Source organism: Hemiscyllium ocellatum, chromosome 30, assembly GCF_020745735.1.
Source record: "Hemiscyllium ocellatum isolate sHemOce1 chromosome 30, sHemOce1.pat.X.cur, whole genome shotgun sequence".
Taxonomy (NCBI): domain Eukaryota; kingdom Metazoa; phylum Chordata; class Chondrichthyes; order Orectolobiformes; family Hemiscylliidae; genus Hemiscyllium; species Hemiscyllium ocellatum.
Genome location: NC_083430.1, coordinates 43,600,453 through 43,617,100, shown reverse-complemented (window position 1 = coordinate 43,617,100; position 16,648 = coordinate 43,600,453). Strand labels below are relative to the sequence as shown.

The following is a 16,648-nucleotide window of genomic DNA, read 5'->3' as shown; positions in this document are numbered from 1 at the left end:
AAAAATTTAGTAAGCATACAAAGTTTTATTTTACTTTCACTGTCCCTTTTTTCTTTTCAACCCTATCCTTTATTCCTTTTTAATTACATTTAGGTAATGTATTAGTGTGAAATAATATTCCCTAAATAACTTCTTATAGATACAGGATGTCCTTTCCAGGGTATCAGAATCCGAATGAAATAAATCTCTGAATGAAAGCCTGCAAAAATTCTTTGGGTAGCTGTTGGCATTATCCTCTTAACAAATGAGCAGACATTTTTAAAGTTAATTTGAAATGCAATTATTCATTACTTTTCTTTCCATTTTAAACAGTTGCAGCTCTGGCTGGATAACCCTAAAGTGCAGTTAACCTTTGAGGTAACTCATCAGCAGCTGGAGTCTCCATATAACAGTAAGTGAGGTTACTATAAGTGAGCTTGCGGGAACTTTTTCCTGAATTTGGAGTAATGTCCAAATAGGTATTAATCTTTGACTAAAGAAAATGCATTTTTAGAATGTGAAATGGTTTGAGAAATACTTCTTAACAAACTGTAAATATAGAAGAAAAATACTTATTTTCAGTTGTGTGTTAGATCGTCTAGGGTGCAATTTGAACCGAAAATTTCCAGAAAAGTAATCTTGTTTGAAATCAATGTACAATGCTTTCCAGGATTATTTTTAAACAAAGCATATAGTTTATCTGCTTGATTGTACTGTTTGTCTTGCTGCACATTGTTAATTTCTCTTTGTCTCAGGTGATGCTGTACTGGTTCACAGGATACACAGCTACTTGGAACGCCATGGATTAATTAACTTTGGTATCTACAAACGGGTGAAACCACTTCCAAGTGAGTACTATTGCTTGGATTTTAATATAGTGCAATAGTGTCAATAACAATTAGAATGAAATGATACTGATGCTCACTTTCAAGGAGACATAGTTAGTCTCGTTAATAAACTTGCATTTGTTCGGTACCTTTTTAATATAATAAAACTTCACAGGAAAAGACCTTTTGCCAATACATCATGCCAAAGAAAGAGATGTTAGAACAAGTGGTCACAGAGGTAGATTTTGAAGGATGTCTTCGGGGGGAGAGAGTGAGTGAGAAGTAAAGAGATTTGTGTAGGGAATTCTACAGACCAGAAGGCATGGCTCCTGTTGGCTATTCAGAGTTGCAAAAGATGTCAGAGTTGGAAGAACACCGACCTCTCAAACTGTTGTAGAGTTGATAGAGGTTATAGGTGTGGGGGGAAAGACCTGGATAAACATTGAGTCATGGAGATGTACAGCACGGAAACTGATCCTTTGGTCCAACTCGTCCATGCCAAGCAGATATCCTAAATTAATCTAGTCCCATTTGCCAGTACTTGGCCCATATCCCTCTAAACACTTCCTATCTATATACCCATCCAGATGCCTTTTAAATGTTGTAATTGTCCCAGCCTTCAGCACTTCCTCTGGCAGCTCATTTCATGCACGTGCCACCCTCTGCATGAAAACGTTCCCCCTCAGGTCCCTTTATAAATTGTTCCCCTCTTACCTTAAACCTATGCCCTCTAGTTCTGGACTCCCTCACCCCATGGAAAAGACTTTGTCTATTTACCCTATTCATGCCCCTCATGATTTTATAAACCTCTGTCACCTCTCAGCCTCCAACGCTCCACGGAAAGCACCCCTAGCCTATTCAGCCTCTCCCTCTAGTAGAAACCCTCCAACGCTGGCAACATCTTTGTAAATCTCTTCTGTAAGTAAATTCTAACTAGCAAGACCCAATGTAGATCTGTAAGCAGAAGAGTGGGGTAAATAGGATCTGTTATGAGTTAGGTGAGTTTTGGGTGAGTTCAGTTTAATGGAGAGGGGAATTTTGGAACAGTAGAGTTTGGGGTGTCAAATACATAAGAATTTCAGCAGTGCATGCATTGAAATAGGGTCAAGTAAAATTTCAGTGGTGGAAGTACGTCATCTGGGCGGCACGGTGGCACAGTGGTTAGCACTGCTGCCTCACAGCGCCAGAGACCCGGGTTCAGTTCCCGTCTCAGGCGACTGACTGTGTGGAGCTTGCACGTTCTCCCCATGACTGTGTGGGTTTCCTCCGGGTGCTCCGGTTTCCTCCCACATTCCAAAGATGTGCGGGTCAGGTGAATTGGCCATGCTAAATTGTCCGTAGTGTTAGGTAGGGGGTAAATGTAGGGGTATGGGTGGGTTACGCTTCGGCGGGTCGGTGTGGACTTGTTGGGCCGAAGGGCCTGTTTCCACACTGTAAGTAATCTAATCTAGTCTAATCTAATCTTTATAATGAGGGAATTGTGGGGTCCATAGCACAATTCTGGATCAAGTTCTGGAACCAGACTAATTTGCATCGATCAGAGGGGGGCCATGGAATTGGTGACAGGGAAAAGCGTTCCTGGCCATCTAAAAAGAAAACTACCAGAAATACTCCAAATGTATTAGAATATCTAATTAAGTGTGGGCACTTTCGTAATTTAAATAATCTTGGGCTGTGCTGTTGATCTGTGTTTCCTTTGTTTAGTAATTGGAAAAACATTATGATTCATAGCAAAGAAGACGGGGAAGGTGATAATTATTGGTGCTGGAGTGTCGGGTCTGGCAGCAGCTCGCCAACTGCAAAGCTTTGGAATGGATGTCACTGTACTGGAGGCAAGAGTAAGTTGTTTTTTTTTGATCACAAATGCCAAAGATCTAGCAAGAGAAGTTTGTAAAATGTAAGTCTCCCATTTGGCAATGTGCAAAACAGGAAACAGGTTGGTATTTCATTCATAAAAATCAAACTCTCAATTGACCAACTGACTTTTATTGCAAAGTCAAATTTCAGGACACAAATGAATTCTAAAAATAGTGCATGTTTGTATTTTTAGTAAGAAACAAATTATCCTGGTGCCATTGAACATGACACCATTCTTTTGAAGTAGTTAATATTTGGGTGAAGTGGGCAAGTATTTTGTAGTTCAGGTGTTCCCATTTCTTGAAATCAAATGGAAAAAAGCTTTACTTTAGCAGGTAGCTTTATTGACAGAGATGCACTGCTGATGTAATTGCTGTCCATTGGAGGAGAGAGTTTTTGTTTTTGTCTGCAGGATAATATTTGAAACAAGGAAAGTATGTATTTTTAACATATTTTCTGGATTTCTGGTGGGAAGTACCGAAGCTGTTGAAGGTCTGAGTTCATCAGAAGTGTAAACAATACTTAGTACAATAGGACAACACCAAAGTACTATGATTTTGGAAATGTCAAATTCAAGCAAGCTGCTACAAATATTGAGGTCAGGTAGCAAGTGTGGAAAGGGATAACTACAATTAATGGATGGAATTAATGACTTAACATCCATTCCCCCCCACACACACACACGCACCCACCACACACCCCACACATATGTGGTTCCATGCAGTAGGGGAGGCTCTGGCTGGGTAGTATTACCACTATACTATTAATCCAGATACATAAGTAATATTTGGGGGGGGGGGTTCGACACCCGCCAAGTCAGATGGTGGAATTTGGATGTAATCTGAAATTACGATTCTATTGATGACCACGCTGCTGGCCAGCATTTATTGCCTGTCTCTAGTTGCCTTTGAACTGAGCGGCTTACCAGGCCATTTCAGAGGGCAGTTGTCCACATTGTGGATCTGGAGACACCTGTTCACTAGCCATTTGTTTGACTAATCTAGTTTACTAATGTCTGTAAGGGCAGGAAATCTGCCATCTTCACCTGGGCTAGTGAACAGGTGTCTCCAGATCCACAATGTGGACAACTGCCCTCTGAAATGGCCTGGTAAGCCGCTCAGTTCAAAGGCAACTAGAGACAGGCAATAAATGCTGGCCAGCAGTGATGCCCACATCCCACAGGTAAATAAAAAAAGTAGTGGAATTTAATGAAGTGATACGTTCAATGTAGGGGACCTTGCCAGATTAAAACCATCTGCTTCCTTCCCTCGCCTGAATAAGTTTGGTGGGGGGCAGAGTGCTCATGGATAGCATTCCTGCCGAAATACTAATTGAGGCCCATGAAATATGCAGTAATGCTCACTTAGGGGTCACATCCCACCACTGCTGTCATTCACCCACAAGCAGGGTTCAGTCACCACGTGGGAGGCCTGATAAACAGATGCTGCTGAACTTCCTTGCAGACGGCGTAGGTGTTTAATGGAACCAAATCTCTTGTCTGCTTAAAAACCAACCTTGACCCTTGTTTCCAAAAAGTCCCCACTAACACTTGCCTGTGAGCTGTAGTCTCTTGTTGCGCCTAGGCCTCCGATAGCTGCATAGCTGGCACACATTACTGGTATACCTTCCTCAGTAGAGGTGATGCAAAACTCATGTAAGCAAGGCTCACATTGGAAATATTGGACAGAATTCAATATTTGTAATGTACCATGTGCTTTTGGCAATAAAAAATCAGTAACATCTGTGCCTTTTATTAGTAATGCTGTATGGTTATAGAGATTGAGCCAGAGCTTATGGAACTTCAGTAGTGAAAATCTGCTGGTGTGATTCTCACTTGGGCCACTCACTTGCTCCTAAACTGGTGGAGATCTGAACTTCAGAGATGAGGTGAATGTGACTGTCCTTGACCTCAAGACAGCATTTGGCTAGATGAGGCATCTGGGAACCTTAGTTAAACTGGTGTCAGAGGAAATCTTTGATTGGAGTCATACCTAGCATAAAAGAAGATGGTTATTATTGGATACCAAACACTTGGTGCATCAGTGCAGGTGATCTTCATTGTGTTCTTGGCATATAACATCTTCAACTGATTCACTGGTGATCCTTACTTCCATCATAAGGTCAAAAGTGGTATGGTTGATTGCACCATGTTCAGCATCATTTGCAATTCCTCAGTTACTGAAACAGTTTATGTCCATATGCAGTAAGATCTGCATATCCAGATTTGGATAAGTACCAAATAGCATAGATTCCACACAAGTGCCAGTCGATGACCATCTCTCCATGATAGTCAGTGGCACTGTGATCGCTGAATTTCCACCATTCTGTGGGTTAATATTTTTCAGAAACTAAAGTGAACCATCCATATTAATATTGTGGCTTCCAAGAACAGGCCAAAAGCTGAGAGTTCTGCAATGAGCAACTCACTTCCTGTGTCCCCACTGCCTGTTTGCTATCCACAGGACAGAAGTCAGGAATGTGATGGAATGCTGTCCACTTGCCTGGATGCGTGCAGCTCCAATAACACTTCTTGACTTGCAATCTTTCTAGCACGTTCAACAATTACTCCGTTTACCACTGACATATAGTGGCTACAATGTGCTGAATCCGCATGACAAACTATAGCAAATAACCAAAGTTCCTTCCACAGCAGATTTCAACCTTGTGATCTCTATTACTTAGAAGGACAAAGCAACAGATGCTTAAGAACATCACTATCTCCAAGTTCCCCTAAAAGCCACATACCATCTAGACTCTGAACTACAGGGGATCCCCAATTTAAGAGCATTTTTGCTAATGAACACAATCCCATGCAGGATGTAATTTTGGAGATCTGACATATGAACATTTCCTGTACTTAAGAACAGCTATTTTATGTTGTGTTCCAACTTGCGTACAAGTCGACTTGCGAACAGAGCCCATTTGCAGCCCAAGGATTGCCTGTATGTTTCCGTTTCTTCACTGTCGGTGGGTTAAAAACCTAGAATTTCCTTCCTAAAGAAGTTTGTGTCCTCCATACGCCAGGGTTTGCAATAGTTTTAGGAAGCACTACTTGTCAAAGCAATTAGGGATGGGTAATAAATGCCATTCTAGCCAGCACAGCTCACATCCCATGATGGAATTTTTAAAAAAGTGTGAGCTGTATTAGTGATTTTGTGTTGTGTACAAATGAGCAGACTTACCACTTCAGAATCACTTAAATTGCAGGATCGTGTTGGAGGTCGAGTAGCCACATTTAGAAAGGGAAGCTATGTTGCTGATTTGGGTGCCATGGTTGTAACAGGACTTGGTAAGTTTTGTATAATCTCCAAAAATAATTTTCTTGTATTTTTGGGAGGAGGCTGGCTTGATGAAACTTTACGAAAATAATAAGAATGGTTTGGCTCTTTCTCATCTTGAACATGTACGATCAGGTGATGAAAATCTACCTTAGTCTGTTTATAGTCCTCATCCCTTCAGGCCCTCGCTTAGCAAATCTCTGTCAGTTTGGCAGAGTATTCCAGATTCCCATAATGTTTTCTGCTGGGAAGCAACTGTTTTGTGATCTTATTTTGTAATCTCTTAGCTGTAATTTTGTCAGCTGTTCAGGTATTGCCTGCTATTGGAAAGAATTACTCTGTATTGAATTATTTTCTTCGTGTTAAATATTGCAACCTGAGGTCATTTGAGAGGTTGAGAAGATGGACCTTCATAGTAACTTCAGCTGGTGCGGAAATTAACCTGTGTTGTTGGATGTTGCTGTGCATTGCAAACCAACTTTCCGGCCAACTGAGCTGACTGACGAGGTGTAAGGCATTTATTTTTCAGTCTGTTTATCTGTGTATTTCTACCAAATACCATCTATCCCTTTATTTTGCAGGTGGAAACCCAATGGCAGTGGTTAGCAAGCAAGTGAACATGGAGCTGGCCAAAATAAAACAAAAGTGTCCCCTTTATGAGGCAAATGGGCAGGCTGTAAGTCTGATTACAAATTCTTCACAAACAGTATAACAGTTAGACTTGCTTTACTCCTGTAGATATGGTAAATTCATCTTAGATTAAAGATCTTACTGCACTGTGGATTTATAAGATATTTGCTATGCTACTGTGGAAGAATTTGAATGAATGGCAAGGATGCATCTATTTGGATTGGCAAAGTTGGCATTCCTACATTTCCTAGTGACTGGGTGCAGAGTTGAATTCATTAGCTAGAAACTGAGTGAAAGTGAAGGGGTTTTGGATGTAAAAATAAGGAGGTGTGACCCTATGCAAAGGTATTATCTTAGTCTGCAAATCGCTCTAAAGTTGTCTTGCACCCTAAGGACCATACAGGTTTTGTTTGAACCAGGAATCCTTTTAATTTTCTGTAAGACTTTAAAATAATGAGTATTCAGTCTCCACCACTTACAACAGGTATATTACTGTGGATGTGGTTTGCCCTGTGTGAAGTAGAAGATGATATGGGTTGTGCTTACCAAACATCTTCCTGACATTCATAAAGTCCTCAAATCACCAGTAAAAGAAGCAAAACAATCTGTGCGCGGATTCAGGAACTTTATTTAATCTTCACTTGTGTAACAGTTCCTTAGTGTGCTCTGTGGATATGTGTTCTCAAACATAAAGTGAAACCTACCTTTTTCTGAATGAAGCCCTGTAACTTATCATATTATACCTTTAGCAAGGCGCAAATTATTTAGTCACTTATACATGAGCAGAATTTATAAATTAATTTATTTTCCTTCAGATCTTTTGTTTTAATGTTTTTAATATTGATGTGAATGTCAATTTTTACTAGTTGATAAAATATTTTATTACCAAAAACAAATGTTTAAAAATTGTCAACTCTCTGATAGGAATTGAGTATCAGAAAGCTGACTGGTAAATTAAACATTTCAGTTCTTGTAGAGGAAAAGATTAGTGTAAATCTAAACAGAAAACGCCTATGTAAGTTTATCATTGCTTATTTAATCTTCCCTTCCTCCATTCTGTTTGTTTCAATTATACTTTTAGGAGTGAATGTGAGTAAGATTAAAGTTTAATTTTTTTTAAAGTTATGTTTGCTGTTGGAGTTAATAGTATTGCAGTGGAGTTGCTCCTGGCAACTGGCTAATTCTGTTGTTGTACTACTGTTTCATTGTTGTACCAAATTTGGTGTCTCTGGGAGAATGCATTTTCGTAGACTTGCCAGCATCTAGGGATATTATTGATTATGGCTGGGAAACATTGTGCTCCTTTTTATATCTACAGTTGGGTGCTTTCTGGTTAGCTGATGTGAAAACCAGAAGTTGTATTGAGGTTGTCAAGGTAAAAAACCAAAAATCAAGACATTCTGTGCGCTAAATTAAGAACTTTGGACTATTAAAGTTTTTTTTAAAAATGCATTTAATAATGATATAGTTAAATAATTTTGCAGTTCTTTGTTAGTCGTCATCAGGATTCTTGATCAACTACTTCAGGAATATCTACATTCAGTTTGAATTTCAGGGAGGAATTCAGGGCCCTCAAGATATAGTAGTGAACAAAGACATTCAGGATTTACTCAAGTCAATGCTACTGAAATTCAAAACGATTGACTATTATACCTGATCTATTTATTATATGATACAGACCTTCTAATTGACTTGCTGGAATATTTGCTCAGAAAGGAAACAGGGATTGAGTTTTTTTGGCAAGTAAAGTTGCCCTGTTGATGGTATGGTAATGCTCTGTTGATGGTGCAGTTGAAGTGATTATGGCAAGTTCTGGGTTTCTTGACTTGAGGAAAGTTGATATCACTGGATGTGAAGTAGGAGATGTTAATCTTGTATTGGATGTTTTCTCCTGGCATGCCGAGCATAGTGCATTCTTCTTGGAAGAATGAAAATTCTGCATTGTAAGTGAGCTCTGAATTTGGCTCATTTAGTACCACTTTTGCCTGTGAATCAGAAGGTTTGTAGACTTAAACCTAATTCCAGATAATGCAAGGAAGCCTTGTAGACTGATATTTCAGAGCAGTAATGAGAGAACATTACTTTGTTGAAGGTGCCATATTATGTTAGCATTAATAATCCTTTTGTATGATTTGAGGAAGAGCAGGAATCTCTTCTGTTATGCCACTGAACATTCATCCCTCAATCAAGGCTACCAAAAATAGACTAACTACTTATTCACTTTCTTTACTCTTTTTAAGCAAAATGGCTACTGCATTACCATAAAAATGGCAGTGGTTACAATTCTGAAATATTTGAGCTGCCCTGGCAACCATGATAAGGCATTGTATAAATAATAGTTTATTGGTTGAGCACTTCAAAATTGTGGTGATTAGGTCAAGACACTAATAACTTTTTCTCCCGTTTTTCTTTCTATGTCAACTTTCTATGTCAATTCCCGATGTTTGGAATCTGATGCTAATGCAGGGAGAAAGATGCACAAACGTATGTATTTTTACTTTTGCTGATGGGCATATATTATGATACCTCACAAAGAGCAGGAAGTCATTGTGGTGGGTGGAGGGAGGGGTGAAAGATCTGTTTAATTATTTGAAATATTTCAGCATTTTGGATTATTGGAAATAAGTGTAGATATGGTTTGCAGTATACCAGTCCTTAGATTGTGCAAAACTCATTTGATTGACTGGAGTTAACAATATAATTATTGAATCTCCCATGGTGTAGTACATGAAGGGTGAAAACCATGTGTAGATGTTTTAATCAATCTGTTCAGACATGTTAATACACACCTGAACAGGTGAGGTTTCAAATTGGGCCTTCAGGCTCAGAGGTAGGGCCACTACCACTGTGCCACAACAATCCTGTGAAAGCTAATTGTAATCTAGAATTAAAATGGGCCATAATGTGATTAGGTTAATGCAGTCCTCATTTGAAGTCATACATGCGTTATTATTTTAATTTACTTCATTTTTACATTTAATTAAATAGCAAAGTTCAGTTTCCTCACTGTCAAGAATAGAATGGTTTGGAGCTTAAGTGTTTCTTCACAGTGCTGCTAAGAAACGAGGAAAGGCACGGCTGTGGTATTGTGCTATCACGACTGGTGGGAGGATGTAATTGGAGCCTGACAAGGTTATAAAAGCAGATACCATACAATGAAGAGCTTTGTAATAGTATGAGTGCAACCATAACATAGACGGGCGTGCTCCTTATACAAAATGATTTGTTGATTTGAATTCACATCATTGAAATGTAGCAGCTGCATTAAATTGGTGAATTTTTTTTATTCATGCCATTAAAAACACTGGATTTTTTATTTCAAAGGCATATTTGATAATTTAATTAGATAAATTAATAGTGCTAAAATTCTTAATGTTAGCTTGAATGATGAAAGGAACATGAACCTCAACTTGAGACCTGGTTTGCTTATGGTGGCCAGTTTTGTCCTTGTCTAAATTGGTTTTGTTTTTCTATCCAAGGTTTAATGTTTTATGTACACCTTATGGCAAACTGATGAGCAGAGGTTAAACTAGTGTTGTGGAGGCAAAAACTCTAGATACTTTGTGCATTAAGATGTGTGCTAACCATTTGCCATAAGTGTCAAATCTGAAGTAAAACCTAAACACCTAAAGATTCATTTCTGTACCCCAGTAAAGGATAAAATGACTATCTTTATGACTAACCAAATGTTTACAGTTGAGGATTTGACATTCTCACGTGGTTAACAATTCAGCTGTCCATGACAAATTGTGACAAATTCACGTTGAAACTCACTGCTGACATGAATTTCACTGAAATGTCACATACAGCGTCCAGCATGGATAGCGACACCAATGGGTCGTGGGACGAATGTTCCCCATAAACTCTGTAGCAGTGCAACAACACAGGAATCTCTGTGCAACCTGCACACTGGATGGTCCTTTTTGAAGTTGTGGCTGTACTAAACAAAAAATTGAAAGGGACTTGGCATCCCCAAAAAAAGACAGGTTTGTTGGTAAGGATTGTGTTTGATCTACAACATATTTTGATCGCTACTCACTGAGCCCTGTGAGGATTTTATTTTCAAGCATGAAGGGATTTAAAATAGAGTCAGTTCTTTGCTTGTGAAGTTTTGGTTTTGAAAACTTGAATCTCTCCTAACAGGCATTACATTTGTAATTCTTTCTTTGCTGTGTGCAGCCACCTAACTCTTCTAATAGAGATGTACAGCACAGAATCAGACCCTTTGGCTCAACTCGTCCTAAATTACATAAATGATTTGGATGCGAGCATAAGAGGTACAGTTAGTAAGTTTGCAGGTGACACCAAAATTGGAGGTGTAATGGACAGCGAAGAGGGTTACCTCAGATTACAACAGAATCTTGACCAGATGGAGTTTAATTCAGATAAATGTAAGGTGCTGCATTTTTGGGAAAGCAAATCTTAGCAGGACTTCTACACTTAGTGGTAAAGTCCTAGGGAGTGCTGGTGAACAAAGAGACCTTGGAGTGCAGGTTCATAGCTCTTTGAAAGTGGAGTCGCAGGTAGATAGGACAGTGAAGAAGGTGTTTGGTATGCTTTCCTTTATTGGTCAGAGTATTGAGTACAGGAGTTGGGAGGTCATGTTGCGGCTGTACAGGACATTGGTTAGGCCACTGTTGGAATATTGTGTGTAATTCTGGTCTCCTTCCTATTGGAAAGATGTTGTGAAACTTGAACGGGTTCATAAAAGATTTACAAGGATGTTGCCAGGGTTAGAGGATTTGAGCTATAGGGAGAGGATGAACAGGCTGGGGCTATTTTCCCTGGAGTGTTGGAGGCTGAGGGGTGACCTTATAGAAATTTACAAAATCATGAGGGGTATGGATAGGCTAAATAGACAAAGTCTTTTCCCTGGGGTTGGGGAATCCAGAACTAGAGGGCATAGGTTTAGGGTGAGAGGGGAAAGATATAAAGGAGACCTATGGGGAAACTTTTTCACGCAGAGGGTGGTACATGTATGGAATGAGCTGCCAGAGGATGTGGTGGAGGCTGATACAGTTGCAACATTTAAGAGGCATTTGGATAGGTATATGAATAGGAAGGGTTTGAATGGATATGGGCCAGGTGCTGGCAGATGGGACTAGATTGGGCTGGGATATTGGTCGACATGGACGGATTGCACCAAAGGGTCTGTTTCCATGCTGTACGTCTGTATGAATCTAAATTAATCTCATCCCATTTGCTGGCATTTAGCTCATATCCCTGTAAACCCTTCTTATTCGTATACCCACCCATATGTCTTTTAAATATTGTAATTGTAGTCTCTACCCCTTCCTCTGGCAGTTCATTCCATACACATACCACTCTCTGATGAAAAAGTTGCCCCTTAGATCCCTTTTAAATCTTTCCTCTTTCATTGTAAACCTATGCCCTCTAGGCTTGGACTCCCCTACCCTAGGAAAAGTACCTTGGTTATTCACCCTATCCATGCCTCTCATGATTTTATAAACCTTCTATAAGTTCACACCTCAGCCTCCAATGCTGCAGGAAAAATAGCCCCAGCCTATTCAGCCCCTCCATATAACTGTCACTCTCCAAATCTAGCAAAATCCTTGTAAATCTTTTCTGAACCCTTTCAAATTTTACAACATCTTTCCTGCAGCAGGGAGACCAGAATTGAAAGCGGTATTCCACAAGTGGCCTAATCAATGTCCTGTATAGCAACAACATGCCCTTCTAACTCCTCTACACAATGCACCGACCTATACCGATTCTGTTCTTTTGTTCTTTCTCACATAAATTTATCATCCTGTCTCTGTTGATTTAGCAATAGTATTTTTTCCCTGTTTTTCAGGTTCCCAAGGAAAAAGATGAGATGGTAGAGCAGGAATTCAATCGCTTGCTTGAGGCTACGTCTTACCTCAGTCATCAGCTGGACTTCAACTATTTGAATAATAAACCTGTATCATTAGGACAGGCATTAGAAGTTGTCATCCAGTGAGTATTTAGTCTCTTACTAGATAGATTTCATATGCTTGTATGCATAAAGTCCTCCCGTCAGTCCAAATAATACCTATCCGTGAATTGTCTCTTGTAAATACTTGAAAATGCCATTGACCAATTATTAGTTTCTTCAGCAAGCACTGTTTTTCGTTCATAATGTGTAACTTATTTTGTTGGCATACTTTTGATTCAAGGAAGAGACGTTTAAAAATTTCTAATCTTTACAACCAGTTTTTCTGGTTCTCTTCAATAATTATGTGGCAGATGATATAGGAAGGTCAGCGTAATAGCCATTGAAATAAGTCTAAAGTATGTCATTGCAATTATTGATGAAATACAAATATAATAAGATTGTAAAGGCAATAACCCCAAAACATCAGTTGCACTAAAATGGTAATTTGGAACCTTGATAGACTGCAAGAAAAGCATGTGAAGGATGAACAGATTGAGCACTGGAAGAAAATAGTGAAAACGCAAGAGGATCTGAAAGAATTGCTAAATAAGGTAATTTGAACTTGCTTGAAGTTTTACCTAGAAACTAAGAAATAAGGAAAAGAAATTGTCTTTATTTCATGTTTGACCATTAAATCTTTCCTTTTAAGGAAATTTCCAGTGCATGTTAAAGCATGTGACTATCCCTGACCTATGTTTTGATTTGTCTGAAATTCAAAGATCATTAAGCCTGCTCTAGATTAAGATGATACACCACCTCAAACACATCCTCACTGTACACCCATATACTTTATATCTTTCAGCAGAAGAGGAATCGACTTTTCAATCAATCTGTTTCAAACAGCCTTACATGGTGGATAATGTAAAAAGATTGTTTGACTAATTAGGAAACCTTCAAATGACCAGAATCTATTCAGGTTCTGTTGAAAGGATATGTTTGTAATTACCTTTCACCTGTAAAGATACCTTTTTGATCTCCTTTTGTGATGTGAAAAGTCCATTTAAGTAGTGGATTGAGAACAAAGTTAAGGAATTTTTATCACTTACGTTTATGTGGAAGCTGAATGAAGTTTGTATGTCCAGCAATTTAATTTTAATTGCTAGTCTCGTGAACTTAAACAGAAAAAGATCTGTTCTCTTTGGTTCATGTTGAATATGTTGAGAAATTGCTTTTGAGATACCAACAGTTTTATGCCTGAAGAAAATTAGCATTTTACAGCACTTTTCACTGTCTCAAAGCACTTCACAAATGTAGTCACTGTTGTACTATAGGAAATGTAACAGCTAGTTTGCATTCAACAAAGTCTTAGAAGCAGCAGTGACTTAACAACAAGGTGACTTATTACACGGTGTTTGTTGAGGAATAGATATAGGTCAGGATGGCAGAGAACATCTCCTTGTTTTTCTTTGAAATATTATGGAATCATTTATGTCCATTTGAGAAAGCTCTTAGGGCCTCAGTTTAAAGTCTCATCCAAATACCTGAACCTCCAACAATGTAGTACTTCATCAAAACCTAACATGTTGGCCTAGATTTATATGGTCAGATCTCTCTAGTGAGACTTGAACCTTCAACATTTAGAATTGGCTGAAAGTCCTACCAACTGGATCCAGGTAATTTAGATTAGATACCCTACGGTATGGAAACAGGCCCTTCAGCCTAACAAGTCCACACTGATCCTCTGAAGAGCACCCCACCCAGAACCATTCCCCCAACTTATATTTACCCCTGACTAATGCACCTAACACTATGGGCAATTTAGCATGGCCAATTCATCTGGATTGTGGGAGGAAACCGGAGCACCCAGAGGAATCCCAAACAGGCATGTATAACCACTGAATTGCTTGAACCTGATTCAAAGTACCCCACATGTGTTCTGTAGAATATTCTTTTAAGAAAATATGATTTATTATTTTGAATGGACCATCAGAGTTCTGGTATTTTTCCAAATGTGCATCTTCACTCCTGAAGTACTCTATGCTAAGAGGGAAATATTCTATCACATTTATAAAGAAATCAGTCATGGTTTTTGCATATTCCTTGAATTTGTGATTATTAAATTTTATGTTGGAATGCACTACCAGCTTCTACCCTGTGATGGTGCTGCTGCTGCTGCTGATGATGGTGATGAGTATTGCAGATCTGATTATCTGTTTCTAACTCACTGCAGTGTGTAAATGCTTGGTCCTTTAGTTGAAGCAACTGTACATTTTAAAGACTGGACAAGGTTTTATTTATAAATGACAATCTGTTATGGAGGAAGAATTGAAGTTATGTAGTTCAGAAAATCTGTTGCATGTCATGTCGGTTCAGGAAAGATTTACAGGGATGTTGCCAGGGTTAGGATTTGAGCTAGAGGGAGAGAATGTATAGACTAGGGCTGTTTTCCCTGAAGCGTCAGAGGTTGAGGGGTTACGTTACAGAGGTTTATAAAATCATGAGGGGCATGGATAGGATAAATAGACAAAGTCTTTTCCCTGGGGTGGGGGAGTCCAGAACTAGAAGGCATAGGTTTAGGGTGAGAGGGGAAAGATATAAAAGAGACCTACGGGCAACTTTTTCACACAGAGGGTGGTGCATGTATGGAATGAGCTACCAGAGGAAGTGGTGAAGCCTAATACAATTGCAACATTTAAAAGGCATTTGGATGGGTATATGAATAGGAAGGTTTGGAGGGATATGGGCCGGGGGTGCTGGCAGATGGGATTAGATTGGGCTGGGATATCTGGTCGGAATGGACAAGTTGGACCAAAGGTTCTGTTTCCGTGCTATGACTCTGTAATGCTAGAGACTTTTCTTTGATTTGGTTTTCAACTTCATTTGACAGTAACACCTTGCGCACCATTTACTCGCTGTCATTGCAAAACTTGAATAATAATATAATAAAGCAATGAGCTTTGATTCCGGGAGATCTAAAACAAAGTAGAAATGGCTGGTGAAACTCAGCAGGTCAGGCAGTAGCCATAAGGGAAAAAGTAGCATTAGTATTTAGAATCCACTGACTCTTCATGAAGTCTGTTTGAAGAATAATTGGCCGTTAAATTGATTTTTCTATTACTATCCTTTTTAAAACCTTTTTTTTCAAGGATATATGATATACTGTGATAAAGATTAATGATATATTATGATCACTTGGGAATTTGGCATCGAAAGTAGAAATAAAATAAATTTGCTCAATTTCTATGGAGGTAAATAATTCATTAGGAGAGCAGAAAGTCATTTGGAACATTGAAATAAATTATCTCCAAGGAAGTATTTGACTGAAGGTATATGCCTAGTAAAGTACTTGTGGAGTTAATTGACATGTTTGCAGTGAGTTTTATAGCACATAGCACTACTAAGGTCCACTATTAGTTTGAGTTAGAATCAAATTTCCGTTTTATAAGAACAGTTTCATCCTAGTGGAAATGTATTCTTTTTGTGTGTACAATCTCCAAGTTGCACAAAGTTGTGGAAGTCTCCAAGTTGTCAGAGCTTATGCGGAATCCAGGTCCTTAGAACTCATAAAGAGCCTCTTGACCATTAGAAATGAAAAGAGTCAGTTATGTAAGAAATCTTCAAGATGAGGTAGGAGTGATGCTTCACTGGGATTAAGTTTCTGTAAAAGAAACTGCTGTCGAAAAGGTTGAATCTTTCCTTTGATGCTTAAGGTTTTTATAAATTGTCCTTTTTAATTTTTGTTTCTTTTGTGTAATAAATTTGTGTTCTGTTACGTCTTATGTGAATATGTTTGGTGAGTAATCACCATGGTGACCAAATTACAAAAATGAATTTTCTGATCCATCATGTAACATGCCACTATGGGATCTGACTTTTCTGGAATTATAACAAAATCAATAAAAGTATGGAAAATCCACAGTAGCTTCCATTAGCATCTGTAAAGAGAACAGGTTAGCACTTGGAATGCAGTCCCTTTTTCAGCATATGCATTGTCCCGCATAAGGGTCCACATCAGATATTTTAACTTGCTTTTTTTTTGAGGTGCTTATATTTCCTGTTTCTATTTCAAACTTCTGAAATTTGTAAGTCCTAGACTTGTGATGTCCTGAGTAAACATACTATGCTTTAAAACCTTTAACCCAATTGCTCTGCAAAAAGCAATTTAAGTATATTTTTGTTTTAACGGCATCATAAAATGCATAATTCTTTACTGAAATAAG

The 16,648-nt window shown here is 38.7% G+C and overlaps 1 protein-coding gene across 2 annotated transcripts in view; it reads left to right on the top strand.

The window, feature by feature from the left end:
* kdm1a (lysine (K)-specific demethylase 1a) overlaps nucleotides 1-16,648 on the top strand; it is a 68,875-nt gene that overhangs the window by 16,934 nt on the left and 35,293 nt on the right. For both annotated transcript variants that reach the window (XM_060847243.1, XM_060847242.1), the window contains 8 exons: nucleotides 313-391; nucleotides 735-827; nucleotides 2,538-2,644; nucleotides 5,871-5,952; nucleotides 6,523-6,617; nucleotides 9,038-9,055; nucleotides 12,387-12,529; nucleotides 12,949-13,039. In XM_060847243.1, coding sequence (XP_060703226.1) covers nucleotides 313-391; nucleotides 735-827; nucleotides 2,538-2,644; nucleotides 5,871-5,952; nucleotides 6,523-6,617; nucleotides 9,038-9,055; nucleotides 12,387-12,529; nucleotides 12,949-13,039 — 708 coding nt within the window. The remainder of the gene's footprint in view (nucleotides 1-312; nucleotides 392-734; nucleotides 828-2,537; nucleotides 2,645-5,870; nucleotides 5,953-6,522; nucleotides 6,618-9,037; nucleotides 9,056-12,386; nucleotides 12,530-12,948; nucleotides 13,040-16,648) is intronic.